At 33.0% G+C, this 18,617-nt stretch overlaps 2 protein-coding genes across 2 annotated transcripts; one reads left to right on the forward strand and one right to left on the reverse strand.

Moving 5' to 3' along the window:
• Positions 1-6,548: 6,548 nt before the first annotated feature.
• Positions 6,549-8,798, forward strand: LOC11407738 (gamma-glutamyl peptidase 5). The gene is made up of 4 exons (XM_003608329.4): positions 6,549-7,021; positions 7,846-8,001; positions 8,139-8,306; positions 8,440-8,798. The coding sequence occupies exons 1-4, from the start codon at positions 6,698-6,700 to the stop codon at positions 8,584-8,586; spliced, it is 795 nt and encodes a 264-aa protein (XP_003608377.2). The 5' UTR covers positions 6,549-6,697; the 3' UTR covers positions 8,587-8,798.
• A 6,165-nt stretch (positions 8,799-14,963) lies between these two features.
• Positions 14,964-17,850, reverse strand: LOC11406830 (uncharacterized protein C6C3.02c). The gene is made up of 5 exons (XM_003608358.4): positions 17,694-17,850; positions 16,904-16,951; positions 16,680-16,760; positions 16,406-16,581; positions 14,964-15,316 (listed from the first exon to the last, which is right to left on the reverse strand). Exons 1-5 carry the CDS (start codon positions 17,713-17,715, stop codon positions 15,218-15,220), a joined length of 426 nt encoding a protein of 141 aa, XP_003608406.2. The 5' UTR covers positions 17,716-17,850; the 3' UTR covers positions 14,964-15,217.
• Between the last annotated feature and the right edge of the window lie 767 nt (positions 17,851-18,617).

Here is an 18,617-nt window from a genome sequence, read left to right on the forward strand (position 1 = left end):
TGCCATGAAAACACCAAAAGTAAAAAACAAGTCCTAAAAATCAAAATACTACTACTGGTCCTGGTCCTGGTCCTGCTGATGGTGCCTCCTCCTCGGCCTCTGGCCTCGCCTTCTAGTCAAAATCGGCGCGATCTGCTCCCTCATATTGCTCATGGCCTGAAACCACTGCTGAGGGGTCATGCTCATGACCTCCTCCTGGCCTAACGAGCGTAGGCAACAACACCATAAACCATGTCATAGGTGTCAGGCGAGCTTCTCGCCTCATACCGCTCTCACTGCTCTGCAATGATCTGCTCTTCATTTGCAGGCCTCGGAAGATCTACTGAAAGAGGTGGCAAGATCTTAGGGTGAGACACCCTAGTGTACCATAGCACATAGCCATCCGCCATCCGCCATGTCTGCTCACCCCAATCGTCCGCCTTAAGTGTGTGAGTGCGGAAGTCAACGAACGTCTGCACAATGTAAGGCGATGGGAGGTCTACAACATCCGTCAGATGTCTGGGGATGGTCTTGACGTATCCGTATTGCCTCAAAACCCTCTCGGGCAAGTGACGGTACACCCTACGAACACCACACATAATCCAACCAGAATACCAGAAAACCTCCTCAAAGTTCTGGATCTCCCTATGCTCTTCGTACGACCACCAGCATACGTCATCAAACTGTATACAATCAAGCAGTGACCGATACGTGATCCCCTCCCTGTGACCCTTCTGAAGCTTCCACCTCGCTGCAACCAGATAGTTTTCCATGTAGTCAGTGTTGGGATCAACACTGTAAAAGCCAGGAAAATGCGCCAAAGACCATGCCTGCACAAACCAAACAAATCACATTTATAAATTAGTACGCACGGAAAATATAACAAAAAAATTAAAGTTAACAAAAAAATAAAATATAAATTTTCTTACAGTGAGCAGTGTCACGCTCCCTCCAAGAGCTCTGTCTCCAGGCCTACACGCCTCAGCTAACTCACCGTATAGGTAAGCGAGTGTCATCCCTCCCTATGAATAATTACGCATCCCTGCGTAGCCGTCCTCCATGGTCGTTAGATAGACCAACTCGATGCGCTTGTTGCTTCTATCGCCAAACAACAAGAATCCGACCAAGTAGAGAATGTAACACCGAACGCAATAAGTCCTAACCATCACCAGCTCCTCTGGATCCTCCGTACCAGCCAATAGGTTGGCCTTACCAAGGTACGTCGTATAAAAGTCCCTCAGCCTTGGGTAGCTAATGTAGTCACCGTACTCGTTGTAACACCCCGTTTTCCCAACTTGAATATTTGTGCATAAATCAAAGTAATTCAACATAAACGGAATGTAACACTTCTTTTCATAAAATCATAAACGGAATAAATTCACTATTTATTGTCCAACTTAAACATCATATCATTTATTACTTCGCAGCGGAAATTATTTCAACGTTTAAAACAACCTTGGCACAAAGGCCTCAATGTAAAATCTCATAAAATTATTCCAACAACATGTTCATAAAACTTCATAAAATAATACGTAAGGAACAGAAAGCAACAACAAAATTCTCATCCCGTTACGTATCAGAGCGACCCTAAGACACATGTGAGAGAATCGACTCACTTCAACAGCTAATCTTGATTATCTGCAAGTTACCCAATTGTGAGGGCAACATTTCCAAGCAGAAGAGGTGAGATTTCACATTCAAAAATAATAAGCATATAATTCATCAAAAGCATTTAACAACTTAAACTTCATCAATTAATAACATTAACTCTTCTTATAATACTTCATTAATAACTTAATCAACTTCTAATCATCATTAATTTCATATTCATCACATTATATACAACATCATATAGCACAAAATAACCAGATCATAAACATCATCATATAACGACATAATCATCACATCATAATATCATCTTATAACAACATAAACGATACATCATAAACATCATCTTAAACAACATCATAATCAACATCATAAACAACATCATATAATCTTCATAAGTACTTCATGAACAACACGTGGATAGAAGACAACTCAACAACTTATGGATGACAACTCATCAACAACTTAACAACTCATGGATGACAACTCATCAACAACGACTTTGACTCGACAATACAACTTCGACTTCTTAATCATGCATGTGTTACCAATCCAGGGCATCAAGCCCTCAACTTATTTGAGCATTAATATACTCTCAGGGCATCAAGCCTTCAACTTAATTGAGCAAAGGCTCCAGGGCATCAAGCCCTCAACGTATTGAGCATAAATACACTCCCAGGGCATCAAGCCCTCAACTTAAAGAGCAAAAGCTCACAGGGCATCAATATATCCCTCAACGTAAATGAGTATGCATGGACTCAACAACTAATGCAACGACAACCAACAACTTCAACGACATCGACAACAACTTACAACTTTAACGACATTGACAACAACTTACAACTTTAACAACTGGACCAACATATGCAACTTAATGATTTAATAATCAATACAGCAGAGACAACAACATACAACAACTTCACAACATAGCATCATTAATAATAACAACTTGAATGGTATAACAACATTATTTTCTATATCATACCTTTTCCACATAAATATATGTATTTCACATTAACCAACAACATTAATCATTAATAACATCATAGTTATCAACAGATACATTCATATAAGAAATCAACTTCATCTATCATCATATTCATATACATTCATATAATAATTAAATCATTCAACAAAAATATTCACGTCAAACCAAGTTAGATCCATCACAGCATAGGTTAAATACTCTTAAACACCTTAGTTGAACCCATAGTACTTCTAGTTTTGAGGTTTGAAATTATTCCTTAAGTTTTGGATTAACTTATAAACGATTATGCTGAATTTTCATAAGATTTCACTAAGACCTCCTTGGAGTATTTTCATCATATCTCAAGAACCAAAAATCATTTTCACGTCAAACCAAAGCCACTGGAAAGCTAACTCAATTATCTACAACTTTCATGTTTACACCAAAGGCCAATTCAAAACAGAAACGTGTGAAAAAGACGCAAGAACATAAAACAAGACGTGCTGTCATAGAGCAACTCGGGAAAAACCCACTTTTCACCCCCAAAATCCCAATTTTAACTTCCCTATGCCCAAATTTGATCCAAAAACTTGTCTAACCATTTCTATACATGTTAAGGCACTTAAAACCACATAAAACATTACACTAAAAATAACCCATGATCTGAACAACAATTCTACACAAATTCAACGAATTTTCTACTCTATTAACAACCAATTACAACTTCAAAACCTAATTCTCAAATTCCCATAACTACAACCTACAACATGTTAAACTCAATTTCAGAATTATACAACTTAAAATTAGAGAAAGTTAGTCACACCCTTACCTTAGATTGATCGACGAAGGACTCTACCGCTTTCTCTCCTCTGACTCTTCTCTTCTCTTAGTTTTCTCCCTTTTTCACCAAAAACAGGTTTCATATAATCCTTATTTTCTAATTCTAACTCTCCCCTTTTATATAAATCCTTAACCTACTTATTTTTTCTTATTTCCAAATATGCCCTCAAAGTCTCAATATTCTATCCTAATATATATAATATAAAATATTTTCATAACAAATAACAAATATATCTCTATAACAAATATATTTCTATAACATATATATTTCTTCACCAAATAACAAATATATTTATACATCAGATAACATATATATTTCTACACCAAATAACAAATATATTTCTACACCACATAACATATATATTTCCACACCAAATAACATAATATTTCAACACCAAATAACATAATATTTTATACTAATATATACCAACATATAACATAACAAAATATCACTCATCAAAATAAATCGACTAAATTATAAAAGACATATAAACTCAATTAAAGTAAATAAATAATAAAATAGGGCGTTACACTCCTGCCCACAAATTTTTTTCGCCTCCTGCTGCGACACACCCAGGTGCCTCATAAGTAGTGCCGCTCCCTCATGTTTCGGCATCTTCTTCCCATGGCTCAACATCCGCCCCTCAATCGGAATATGCGTGAGACATGCAACATCATCCAATGTCACAGTCATCTCCCCCAAGGACATGTGAAAGGTGCTGGTCTCGGGATGCCACCTCTTGTATAGAGTCATCAGCAGGGCATGAGGCACGGTGGCGTAGCCCAGGTAAACCAAGTCATGTAACCCGCTCTCCCTAAGCGGATCCCAAAATCAATTCTCATTCCCGTTTGGGCGTCCGAGACTGAGGATCTTAGCCCCATGATTAATTGGTTTTATCACACGGAGCTTACGAACCTGAAATAATAGAAAAATAAACATAGTTTAAACAAACAAACATATAAAGAAAACAATTAAACATAAAGAAAAGAATTAAAAAAAAACACATATAAAAGTGGATATAATAATTAAACAAACACACATTTAAAGAAAATAATTAAACATAAAGAAAAAGAATTAAAAAAAAACACATATAAGTGGATATAATAATTAAACAAACACATATAAAGAAAATAATTAAACATAAATAAAAAGCATTTAAAAAAATTACACTTACATTATCTAATTATACCAAAGTGGCAACGCCACATGACTGGCATAAGAGTGGAACAAAAATAAGTCTGTCGGTCCACCAGGAAAGAGAGGGTCCACAGGTAACACCTCCGGTGCAGCAGCTGCTGCAATGTCATCATCGTCTCCTACATGCTGCTGCTGTGGTATATTATCCTGGTCATACCCATCATCAGTCACTCGTGGTGTATCTGATCTTGATAATTCAGGTACTCCACCCCAGACTGGTCAACAAGCTGTGACGGATCAACAACCTGTGACTCCTCAGGCTGTGTAGCCTGAGAGCTCCCTGAACCATCTCCCCTCTGACCTCTACCCCTCTTTGGGATGTGGCCGCTCTGCCTCTCCCTCCGATGGCTCTGAGTCATCGCACGCCTACCACCAATCATCTTAGATGGATCAATGGGGTCCTGATCGGCCATATCTACACAAAAAATAATAAAATAAACATCATTTCCATAACCTAATCAAACACATTAAACCTAAACTAAACATAAACATAATCAAACTCATTAAAAGTACAACAATGAACATCATTTCCATAACCTAAAATCATTCAATATAATCATCATTATAATAAAATTTATGTCCATCATTTTCATAATAACCTAAACATCATTCAATAATTAACATACACTTAATCATTTCTATACAACTAAATCATTTGTGTCCATCATAATTCTCGTAACCTAAACTAACTAAAAAATTAATATAATATACACTTAACCAAACTATAATTAACATCATTTCTATCATTTTCATAACCTAAACTAACTAAATAATCAATAAAATTGTCATTGAAGCATTTTATCAAACACTTTGTGTGCAAAGTATAAAAGATATTCAAATTGTGTTCATTTGCCACCATTCAAAGCCACATTATGATTTAAACAACATATGCAACAACTACATTCATTTATCAATTCCTAAACTACACATGCAATCATCAAATTGTCAATTTTAAAATCAACTCTAACCACATACAAACTACTCTAATTTTATTTTATTTTAAAAATCAACCTAAACAAATTAACATTATCATTAAAATGTGCAGTTGATTTGCTTGCTATTCGTGAAAATGAATTTGGTGAAGATTGGAGAGAAATTGTTAAATTTGAAAAAGTTTTGGAAATGGAAAGTTCTGGTTCTGCGAATGATTAAGTCCAGATTTTCTCGGCAGTTAACTGCCGAGGTTTTCCTCGGTAGTTAACTGCAGCCGAATTTCAAATTCATGCCGATGGGACAAAAACGTCATTTACTTGTGTGGTACAACCTTATATAATGTGGGAAGAACAATTCTCTAAGGTATAACTTTTCAGAGCATGTAATTGTTGAAAGTATTTTTTTTTTTTTTACGAAATGTAACTTTTTTCCTATATAAAAAGAGAAATGATATTTGTACAACCATTTTGATACAACTTTATCTCTCATACTCACATGATGGTCTTATCATCTCTCTTCCTTTTTATCTCTCCATTGTTTTTGACCAATAAAAAAAAAGAAAAACAAGATTATCACTAAAGTTGTCATGAAATGGATGTACAAATATCATCGCTCTTATAAAAAGGATCAAATGTAACTCCTGAAAGTTTTTTTTTTTTAAGAAACTCTTGAAAGCTGAATCAACTATTTCATGAATCAAACACATTCCGCTCTAAATTAATTTACATCGCTTTCAAGAGCAGATTCATTGCAGGTTTTGAATTCTAGCCACAATGCCGGTTACATTCATTTTACCCATTTACTAAAACCAATTTCTTTTCCCTGTATTTTTGGCATCACCAACTTATTTCCAATAAGCAAATTAAATAAAATCCGTTGTAAAGCCACTTTATGGTCATAATCAAGGGTCACTTTGACGTGGAATTAGACCAAGGACAACGTTGTAAATAACACAACAAATCATGCCCTTTCTCAAAAAACCACCCTTTAAAACAACAACGTTGTCATCCTCATTCTCAATCTCAAAACTAAGTATCCAAAAACAATTCCCTTTCTCTCTCTCAATCTCTCTGTAACCTTGAACTTTCTCTCTCTAAAAAAACAACATTTTTAGAGGGAGGAAGCATCACCGGACAGGAGAAACCCAGAATCAAAAATCAAATCTTTTAAGGATGGAGAAAATGGGTGGGAGTGGGAAGAGATTTGGGGTGTTGTTATGTGCAGATGATTCAGAATATGTGAAGAAAATGTACGGAGGGTATTTTGGGGTATTTGTGAGAATGTTGGAGGAAGAAGGTGAAAGCTGGGATGTGTATAAGGTGGCGCGTGGTGAGTTTCCAGATGATGAAGATTTGAATCTGTATGATGGGTTTGTGATCACTGGTAGTTGTAGTGATGCACATGGAAATGATACATGGGTCTCTCAACTTCTCAATTTGCTTAAGAAATTGAATGATATGAACAAGAAAATCCTTGGCATTTGTTTTGGTCATCAGGTACTAAATCAAATCAATCCATATTTAGTAAATTATAAATCACTGGTTATGTTGATTAATTTACTCTATTTTCTTCCAATTTCGAACCTTTCATTTTCTTTCTATTAATATTTGTTATTTAATGTAATTGATTCGCATTTATTTCAGTGCTGGTACATGATGCTATAACACATGGTCCAGGTGGTCCACTTTCAAAAACAAAAACAAAAAAAAAAACTGACAGCTTTAAAAACGACGTGTCAGTGTTTTATGGCGTAAAGAAAATACCTTAGATATTCTTAGGATTGGTTCTCTCTACTTTGGAATATTTAACGCACTATCTATACTCAAGTTGTTTTAACTTTGTTTATTGATTTAGTTTTAACTTTTTCTTTTGGAGAATGTTGATATTGCCTTGATTAAACGTAGATAATGACTAGACGTTACTTTAGTTGTTCGTTTGTACCTATCTATTTATTATTCATGACATCCATATTACACTAATATTTATTTAACCAGACAACTCCAAAAATCATAATAATTAACATTTTCTTTTTAAAAGAATATTTTGCCAGTTTTTGCGACATGTAAATCTTTAAAAGTATCACACTTGTCTATATGCATGGCCCATATGATGCAATCTTCACATGCATCACTTTACGTTACGACATGATGATATGGTATCAACTCGGTTATATAAGTGCTTTATTAGCATGGCTTTGTCTTTTTTCTGACATATAATGTAAAGCTGAGTTAGAAGTATTCTATTATTAATATAATATATTTTACGTGCAAGTTTTTCCTACCATTAATTAACTTACTTTATATAATGTTAATTTGATTAGATACTTGGCCGTGCAATTGGAGGGAAGGTGACTCGTTCTCCAACTGGCTGGGACATTGGTGTCCGAAACATAACGTTATCACCCTCTTTGCCATCTCCTTTGTCTTCTCTTGAACTTCCAACGAAGCTTTCCATTATTCAATGCCATAGGGATGAGGTATGTGTACATCTGCAATACCTTATTAATTTAACATTATCATATCTTTAGTTTAGTCTAACATTATTTTTTAATCATACCACAAGATAAGTTAGTTTAGTTGTTGATATATTTCTCATTTGAATTAAATGATTTAGTTAAGAGAGCTACCTGCCAAGGCTGAAGTGATTGCTAAATCAGATAAGACTGGAATTGAGATGTTTAGATATGGAGATCACATTATGGGAATTCAAGGTCATCCTGAGTACTCTAAAGACATCCTTTTGAACATTATTGACCGTCTTATTCAGCGAAATTTCATCACGGTATAACCATCATTTTCACTTATTACTTCATTTATTTATTTGCAATACCTTGTATCACTATTAAAAAAAAAAAAATTAGAATTATATGATCAAAATTAATCGTAATTAAATTTACTGGCTAATGTAATGACAGGAAAATTTTGCTATGAGATTGAAGGAGAAGGCTGGTATGTGGGAGCCAGATAAGGAGGCATGGAAGAGACTATGCATCAGCTTCCTCAAGGGTCGTTATTGTGAAAGAAATGGAATAGAAAATATGAACATTGGTGGTATATTCTAAAGTAGTAATCGTATGGAAGAAGTTAATAGGAAACTAAGGGTCCCCCCGCTAATTAAGGTGTGGCACATGCACCAGCTATCTAACTAACTAGATGCATGTGTTATTAATATTAGTGATAGAATTATGTGGAATCTCTGTACCTGATGTGAAATGTGAAATTGTAAATATTAAATTTAAAGTAATAAAAAGCTTTCAGTTTTCTTCCTTTTGAATTTGGGATTTCTTTAATTAAGAAAATGTAGAAAGGCGTGGTAGTTATAAAGTGTACGTAGTAATGTGCTAAAGTACAAATTTATGGTTTTGGCTTTTAGCCAGAAATTGACTCGAGGGCAAAACCATGACATAGGCATTTTAAACGCAAGTCTTTCCTGTTTATATGGAAAAAAATGAAAAGAGTGTAAATAGTACTTTAACTCAATACATAAATTGACATTTAAACCAAATAAAAATAGATAACACAAAACAAAAGCAACAACCAAATAGTAAGAAGCATGGTTGACATAACAACTCCCACGAAAAAAAGAAAGCAACCATAAAGCAGGGAAAGGAAAGAAGGAAAAGGAGAAAAATAAAAACACCAAAGGATGGATAAATAAGAAAAATTGCCACCCAAGAAGATTCATAACCTATCTTTTTAAGTGGTGGTCGGGGTCAAACTTCGAACCTTCTATATAATATGCATTGTCTTTATTAAATTAGTTAAACTCATTAAGACTGGTTCAGAACCTATCATCCAAGTAAAGGAAGGGTTCTTGTCAAGAAACATAATAAAAAGAAGGGCTTCACCTTCCACTCATACAATACAAGGTGCAAGAGATTCATGAGAATTTCTCAACAACTTTTAAAAGGAGAATATGATAATGTCTACAAATTAATTGCTCAATACATGAAACTTTATCTAAAAAGATATCATCATTTCGTGACATTCAAGATCATCGGCACTATTGAATGCCACCCACGATCTGTTGAACAGAAAAACGAAAAAAAGTGTCAAGTTACATGTAAGTATTTTTTTTTTTTTTTTAAGAAATGTAAGTATTTTTTTTTTTTATCGCTATAAGTATATCATCTCTCATTTTTAGTTCACACAATTAACTATTATTGTACATGTGTTTAAAGGAAATCCATGTGGCCTTGCATGACTTTATTTACTCCGTATGATGCAACATTGCAGAGTTTTAAAGATGTTATCAACTGATCTTTAAAAAAAAAGATGTTATCAACTTGCAATGATTTAACTATTTAATTTAATCAATTACTCTTCAATTTGAGGTTATTGATAAATTAATTTTAATTTAATGTCAATTTTCCTAAAAAATTTAAATATTAATTAGAAAGTAGTAAATGGTTAAAATTTTAAATTAATAATATTTTAAGGGTATGAACAATATTATCACTCCTCCTCCTGTTTTTTTTTTCTCTTAAAAATTCTCTTCTCCATTCATCAACTCTCAGAGAGATTTTAAAGTTAAAACTTCAATTAGCTTATTAATATCTTATACTCAACTTATTCTTTGATAAAGTTTAAACTATATATACACGAAACCAAGATCATTTGACTTGAGTTAATCTCTTCAAGCTTAAGTAGAGATAATGATGTTGATCTTCTTTTTGTTGAAAGAAACAGTGTTAGTAATTTATTGGTAGGTTGGTATTTTCTCTTTCACTAGGGTTTAGACCGAGGTCATTCAACTTTTTAACTCTTAACTCAAACTAGTGAGATACACATTTCATTCTTGAGTTTGAATCTAATTTTGAAAATGCAACATCAGATAAACTAGTCTCTACACTTATATGTGGAAGATACCTATATTTACACATAAATTATGTATATGATGAAAGTAATCCTTGCTTCTTAATAATATCATGAAGAGAAGTATCGGGAATACTCTTTAACAATCACTATTTTATTGAATGAAATCAATATGGATTCCATCAATTTGTGGGAAATTTATTTTAAAATGTATGACCTATATTAATTTCAGAAGAAAGAAAATAAATGTTAGAAATAATGTACATAACACTCTCATATCATGAATATAATTATGATAACATGGATTAGAGTCTGGGATGAAACTAGAAAGAAAAAAAAATTATAGTAGGAGAAAAATATACACCGTCTATAATATTTTTACAAAACTATAGGCTCAAAGTGACCTTTGCAAAAACACGAACACGTATTTATTCTCTAAAATACTGAAAATTACCAAGTTTTCAGTCAAATTATTTCTATATATTGGTGTAAAAGATCTCCAGAAATGACTAATTTTACTTAATATGCAAGTAAAACAGCTTATTTTGTGGGCGATAATTGGCCCGTTTCTGCCAACATATATTCGTCCGTGATTAGAATAGTTATTCTCTCACTATTGTATATGGTAAATATTTTGGTATCAAATCATCTATACGTGCAACTGCAGAATTTTTTTTTAAGAATAATTCGAGTTCATGATCTTTGTTAAACTTTGCAAAAGGTATGTATTGTAGTTGTTGATTGTGCGTTTAGTATTTTTTATGTTTTTAAAAAATGGAGAAGACGAAATCATACATATTATATTATACGTTCATTATAATTGTGATAATTGTAATTTGTAACAATATCTAAGGGAATAATCATCCAGAAGAATAATTTTTATGTGGTCACAATTAAAATCTAAATCATGTATACAAATTCACAAAAAAAAATACACATTTATTTAATTGTTTTAAAAATACTAAAAAGAAAACTCTCTTTTATATTTATTGATTTGTGTGTACGTCTAAATCCAAATAATTTGTGATTGTGATCATACAAGCATTGTTCAAACATGTAGTGATCACGCGTTCTTCTTTCGTAGAATGAATAATATATAAAATTAAGATAGCTTTTGGAAAGTAGAGTACCACAAAAGGGAATAAATTAGTCAAAGAAAAGATGATGGGTCCTTCCATTGAAATGCTGTAAGACTATAAGAAACACCATTACTCAATAATATCTGAAAGCAGAGTCCACAAACAAACAATAATAGTTAAAGGCAAAACAAACAAAAAAAACCATTCCAAATCACTACGCATTAGAGGAAAAAGAAAGTAGAAGATGACCTCCTTTTTTATCCTTTGCCCTTATTATTGAATCCATCATCTATGTATATAGACTCTAATTTCGTAACTATTCGATTTCATGTGTGCTTTCCACTAAACCAGCACTGAGTAAAATGCACGTAATTTGCCAAACATTGTAATCTCACTAGCTAGCTCAATCTATAGCATAGGCTAAGGATAGACGGTTCATTTGATGAATTTTTTGTCAATATTATATATATCACATACACGTGGTGGACTGGATGGTATATATACTAACATAGATCATAGATATATTAAAATATCAACCATGATATTTTTTTTTAGTCATCCTTAGGAATATCTTATGCCTTATTTGGATGGATCTCTTCATGATTTAATATAATTTTGGCTTCTTTCTTAAAAAATAAATAAATTATTTTGGCTTCTTCTTAAAAAAACAATAATATTTTTTTTCTTCAACTGTTATTCTTTATTTTACAACTAAGAAGAGTTAAAATCTAACGGAAGATGTTAGACTACCACAACATGGCGAATTAAGATTCAATTAAAATATGTATGTTGTCGAGACCAGAACGCAAAGTCGAATATTTCAAACTCAGCTAGTTGGACTCACTTCCATCTTGGTGTCCCCTTTTGCTTCTCTCATGGTGCCACTACTCTCTCTTTTTCTCTTCTGCGTGCAGCATTCTTTTCTGTTTTGCCACGCTACCTGTTGCTTGCTGCCATGCCATTGCCTTTTAATTAGGGATAAGACCCCTGTGTCATAAATACACAATGGTTCGGCATTCACAAGCTCAATTTTTTTTAAGGATGTTGCTAACCGATGCAATCAGGGCATTGTTAAGAATTTTACAAATAAAAATTTTGTCTTGGAAATATAAAATTCATATATATACCAATAGACCGAACCTATGAGAAACCAATATCAAATTCATATATAGACCAATGATAGGAGCACAAGAAAATTGAGATGGAAGAAAAATTGAAATGTTATCATTGAGGGAAAAGTTAGATAATGCATTTGTTTTGTGCTATCAGTATTAGGAATGGACAGAACCTATGCCTAACAAAGGATGTGATTGTATTAATTTATGAACTTTTTATTTTTGAGTTTATCAACGGACGTAAACCACTTTTAGAGTGTTTGAGAAAACTCAGAAAGTCTTTGCACATATTTATAAGTTATTTTTAGTTTATTTCGATAAATTCTTTAAATTATATCCTAAGAAAGCAAAAGTTATTTATTGGTGCTGCAGATGAACACCAAGAGGACACACATCCGTATTTTCTTTTTTACCGTGTTAACCACTTTGTCAGTTGATAATCGATATTTAACTTTCAATGAACGATCCCAAACTCAAAGACGTTCCTCTGCATGGCGATGACAATTTTCCTTCCATGCTGGATTTATGAATATATTTGAGAGTTTGGTGGAAACCATTTTAGAGTTTTTGATGAGTTGGACAAATATTTAGAAGATATAGAAAAGTTGTTTAAATAATTAAGAAGTACAAAACATTGTAAAAATTATGCGGGATTCCTTTTAAAGAACTTAAATAAATGTAATGGATGCAGATGCATTGAAGTTACTCCAAATAGACACGATGGACAACATGATATTGTGGTATGAAATTAGGGTAAAATGCACCTTTTAAATCCATTTCATTTAATTTCTCATAAGTTTTTTTCTCCTTTTGAATGATGAGAGATAATAATATGTTCTCTCATGTGTTAATGAGACATAAAAAAAAAAATTCATGTGTATACGAAAATAAATTCTCTCATGTGTAAATTTTCACAAGAGAAAAGTGTTATCTCTTACCCTTTAACTTCATTCTATTTAAATTTGTCATGTTTTTATCTCTCCTTTTGAATTGTGAGAAATCACACTTTATCCTCTCATGAGTAAATTACATATGATCCATTTATGAGTGTTTACACCTTGAGAGAAAAAAGAAAAAGTGAATAGTGTAATACACTTTATAAATTGATGATGTGATAGAAATATATAGATAAAAAACAAATAAGGTGTTCAGTGAATGGCGAGAATATAAACGTACAAATATAATTGTTGCAATCAAAAGTATACTTGAAATATAGTAAACAACCTTGCATATTATAAAAATATCAAATATATCTCTCAAAGTTTTATTCTCCTTCATTCATCGAGGAGGGATGGTTCTAGATTCTTTTTTACTTAGAATCACCCCTTTGCATCTTTTCTCTCCTTTCTTTCAATTTAAATAAATGATTTTCACACATATCAAGTTTTTATTGTGTCTTTTTGTGATTTCGTCATCTGAGTACGGCGTTGTGTTGTTCGTCGTCTTGTATGGCGTTTGATTTCATGTCTTGTCGCGGTGTACGTTTGGTTTCTATCAAAAGATCAACTTCAATCAAATACAGATTCAATCAATGATTTGGACATCGACGTTGCAGATCGAAAAACATGGGTATTTCAGTGACTTAGAAATTATCATATTATTTGTAGACATTTAGCCATTGTATGCTATTAACTTGGGTGCTGTAAATTTGTTCTGTATTTTTAGCAATGTTGAACGTTTATTGTATCTGATATACTTTCAATTTAAATGAAAGAGTATCGTTTTATTTTTGTAAAAAAAATGTCAAATATATGATAATCTTCTTTTTTTATAGAAGCAAAAGCATTCATCAACTAAAACGAAAGTTGGGGGATAAATCCTTCAGCATCATACAATAGAAGAAGCTGAAATGCCCTTTCGAGCTGGCATATGAACACATGAGACACATTATTAGTTTCCCGAGATTAAACATATAGGGCTAGTAAGATTCTTTGGTTCAACGGATTCATAATTTCCTTGAGAAGGAGGAGGAGAGTAAAATTGGTCTAGCCTGTCTTGAGCACATGAAAATAAGTTCCAAAGTCAAAGATCACATTAGTAAATCCATCCATTATCACGAGCAAACACAAGAATTATGGTCATTACCCAAATGATTTTGCTCATTCCCAAAGTAAAAGACCTTTTTACCCTTACACAATTTAATATGCGCAAATGCAAATTGGAACGTGACTTAAGATAGATAGCGTGACTTAAGTCACGCTAGTGCAAAAATAAGATGCCTTGCAAAAGTTCGTTTTGGGCGCTAATTTGTGGCGTTACTAAAATGAGGTCTTTGGCACCCTACGGATGTTATCCACTCATCAGAGGTTTATAGATTTCAAATCGAGTTTAAAATCACAGTTGCAAACAGCAAGGAAAATCAATGCAGACAAAGTATACTCTATGAAGTTTGCCTGGATCGACTTTGTGGACAGGCTTTTGATCAACAGAGAGGAGGAAAATTGATCCACAGTAATTAAAGTAAATTCAAAACAAGTTAAACCAGGAACATTTGAGACCAAAAAACATTCAAGTATTTGAGACCGATAACAAATAGAACGGTAGATTGATGTCACTTTCACTTCAGTTTGACACCAGACAAATAAAATTTATTGGAATTATATCTATCACCACACAAGCAGTTGTATTCCAACTTAAGACAGACAGAGTACACAGACGATTACTCCAAAACATGCCAAGAGCAGTTACATACTCATTGTGGATCCAGAGTTCTTTTTGCACTCTGCTAGCATATCCATGTAAAACTGGCACTTGCTAATCTCAGTTCCGTAGTGGTTGATGCACTGCAACAATATGAACGTGAAAAACATCAACACAAGTAAAAAATTGTTCTTAAAACTTCTCAATGACAACAAGGAATGCTTGATTTGAAACACTCACAAGACAATGCAAATTCACACACACACACAAATATCACATGATGATGCTTAGTGCTTGTATAACAGATAATGACAGACTCAAAATGAGGTGCATCCATAAAAAGGGAACTTTTGTTCCTAACAGACACATCAAGGTGTTAGTCAATTTTGATTTAAAAAAAAAAAAAAAAGGACTGACCATCCAAAGAATTTCAAAACATTACAAAGAACCCCAATGGGACCCAAAAAAAGAAACCGGGCAGCTAATAACGACCTAAACATCTATAAAATAACGTAGGTTAACAGTCGCAATTACAAAGGTATAGTCATACAAACAGCAATATATTTCTTGATCAACAAAAAATAGCCAATATGAAGAAGACATGCAATTCTTTACATACCCAACATACATAATTAAGATTATAGTTGTTGGTTGCCTTTTTTTTTTTTTTTTTTTAATCAAGTAGCTTGCAGGCTAGAATTCACCTTATAAGGTGAATAAGTGGGGTGTCCGGGGTTCGAATCCCGACCCCTGCATATAATAATGCATTGTCCTTGCCAACTATGCTATGCTCACAGGGACATAATTAAGATCATAGCTGTTGGTTGCCTTTCAAAAGGAAAAGAAACAGACTACATCAACGTTAGCAGCCTGTTATAGTGTTTGTTGGATTTCAAAACATTAAAATATCTTACTCTAAGTCTTTCAAAGTGGAAACAAATCTTCAAGATCATAGTGGTTGGTTGCCTTTCAAAAGGCAAACAGACCATATCAATGTTCACAGTCTGTAAGTGTTTGCTGGTTTTCAAAACATTAGAAGATATGTTTTACTATATTGTCTTTCAAAGTGGAAAACAAATATTTTAAGGTTTGTGATTATGTAAATATGCTAGTATCAGACACATGGGTATAGTATTCAATGTTTAACAGCAGATTATGTAAATACTAAAAACTATTTAAGATTTAAACCAAAAGGAATTTCAAGCAATAACTGAACTAGGAAAACAACATACATCTTGGAATGCCTTTGAATGAATATTGCATGCATCACTGCCAAAAGAGCTTGAAGTTGGTGCAGGAGCTGCTGCAGCAGCCTCATTAACTACTGCTTCATGTTGAATGGTGCGAGGACCCACAACAGCATCCACGGCCCTGTGTGCCATTGCACTTCCAGTTCCAAAAGCCATACCTGCCAAAAATTGAAATTTAGTACTACCAAACAAGAAAATGGAAATTTCATTATATCAATCCACATCACAAAAGCAACATTTATTTTGCTCGACATACCTTGAGCAATGGTTGAACCAATGCCACTAAGCATGCCGCCGCCACCACTCTGAGGATTAGCTGGAGGAGGAGCGTGGTTAACTGCATCCAAACATTAAGACAGTGTTATTAGAAAAAATATGTACCCGTCAATATCTTATTTAGACAACAGGAAATGTTTCTTTAAAGCTTTGCTGTTTTTTAGCAAAGGTTACTCGGCTCATGTATACTACATTAATATATACCTGGAGCAGGACGTGGTGCAGCACGTGGAGCTGGACGAGCAGATCTTCCTACACGAAGAAAGAAAACAACAGGGCCACATGAGAATAAAAAAAAGCATCAGGCAGAGAATAAAACTAGCCCATTCATCAGTTCACTTGATATCGGAAACAAAAAGTTCACTATATAATAATCCATATTGATCAAACCAACCAGCAATCAAAATTTCACTTCACTTCATTAAAATATATCATTATTATTGATAAGAATAATATTTTTAACAATAACCTACTAAACTATAACTCCAGAGCTATTATCATAACATTAAGTCCAAACACATGCATTAACCAACAGCCATATCAAGTATTGAATGCACAAGTCAAAATATCTCTGTCAATTAGAACATCAAATCTAATCGTAAATTAGGGTTTGTACGTTCATCCCAAGCTCCACCAAAAACAACCCAATACAACAATCTAAAAACAAAAACAGACCTCCCAGAGATGAAAAGCAAAAATTATTTAAAGGCGAAACAATTTATCAAGCTAAAAATGAACAAGATTCATAACTTCCCATACTCAGGGAAGAGAATCAGCTAAAATAACTATGAAAAATGGATCAAACATTTAATAAATACAAGTTAACACAACAAAACCCACAATTTTTCAAAATAATAATTAATCGAAAGCCGGAAAAAAAAAACATAGAAATGAATGCGAAAATACAGCATAAAAATGAAAGGGAAAACTATTGTATCTATAATAGGAATAAAGAATGAAAATAATAAAAGCAGATCTGAGATGGGAACGTTACCTCCGGAGCTACGGCGTGCCATGGTTGTCGAAGATTAGGGCAAAGAGAGCAAAGGGGATTTTTAGAGGCAGAAGAAAACGAATGAGTAATAATCGCGGAATGGAACTTTTTGTGCGTGCGAATGGTCTATTTAAACCCTATAAAACTTGGTAATGGTCTTGGGAACGTGTCGTGTACCCATTCGTTTGTACCGGATCTTACTCGAATAATCTAGAAGAACTCGTCTTATACTTGTGTTGTGTGTGTACATGTATTTGCCAAGTATTTGAGTCGGTTATTTTTATCAAACTAAAATTATCAAATCCAATTTTTTTTAAAACACATCTAAACTAATGTATGCACTTCGAACTTTTGACAATAATGCACTTAAGAATATAGCTAAATACATCATATTTTGGAGTTTTTATCTTGTCATTTGAAAATATTTTAGATGATCTGAGAAATGTTTTAATTCGAGTCGTTGTAATTTCCTTTTTCTATAACTAAACAATTTGTTGGATATTTTGAATTTTTTATAGTATAAATCATGTAATTCAGAAAAACAAGACATCTCATAGAAATTATGAAAGTTAGAGAATCAAACAAAACATTAAGATTCATTCCTTCTTTAAAAAAAAAATTAAGATTCATTCCACGTTAGCATATAGATTAAGCCTAAGCATAACAGTAAGATTCTTAAAATTATTTGGATGAGCTAATTTAACTTCTTAAGAAAACGATTTTTAAGATGATTTTTCTTAAGAGTAGCATGCTTAACATCCTTTGTAATATGCCTCACAACATAATGAGCTTCATTTAAATTAAAAATTAAAAATCGTAGTAAATCAGAATTAACCATTCTGGCCTAGATAAAAACATTACTCTTTTTCTTCTCAGAACCCTTATTAAGATCCATAAATAAAATCAAGTTTTTAATGCAATTTT

This window comes from Medicago truncatula, chromosome 4 (assembly GCF_003473485.1).
Source record: "Medicago truncatula cultivar Jemalong A17 chromosome 4, MtrunA17r5.0-ANR, whole genome shotgun sequence".
Taxonomy (NCBI): Eukaryota; Viridiplantae; Streptophyta; class Magnoliopsida; order Fabales; family Fabaceae; genus Medicago; species Medicago truncatula.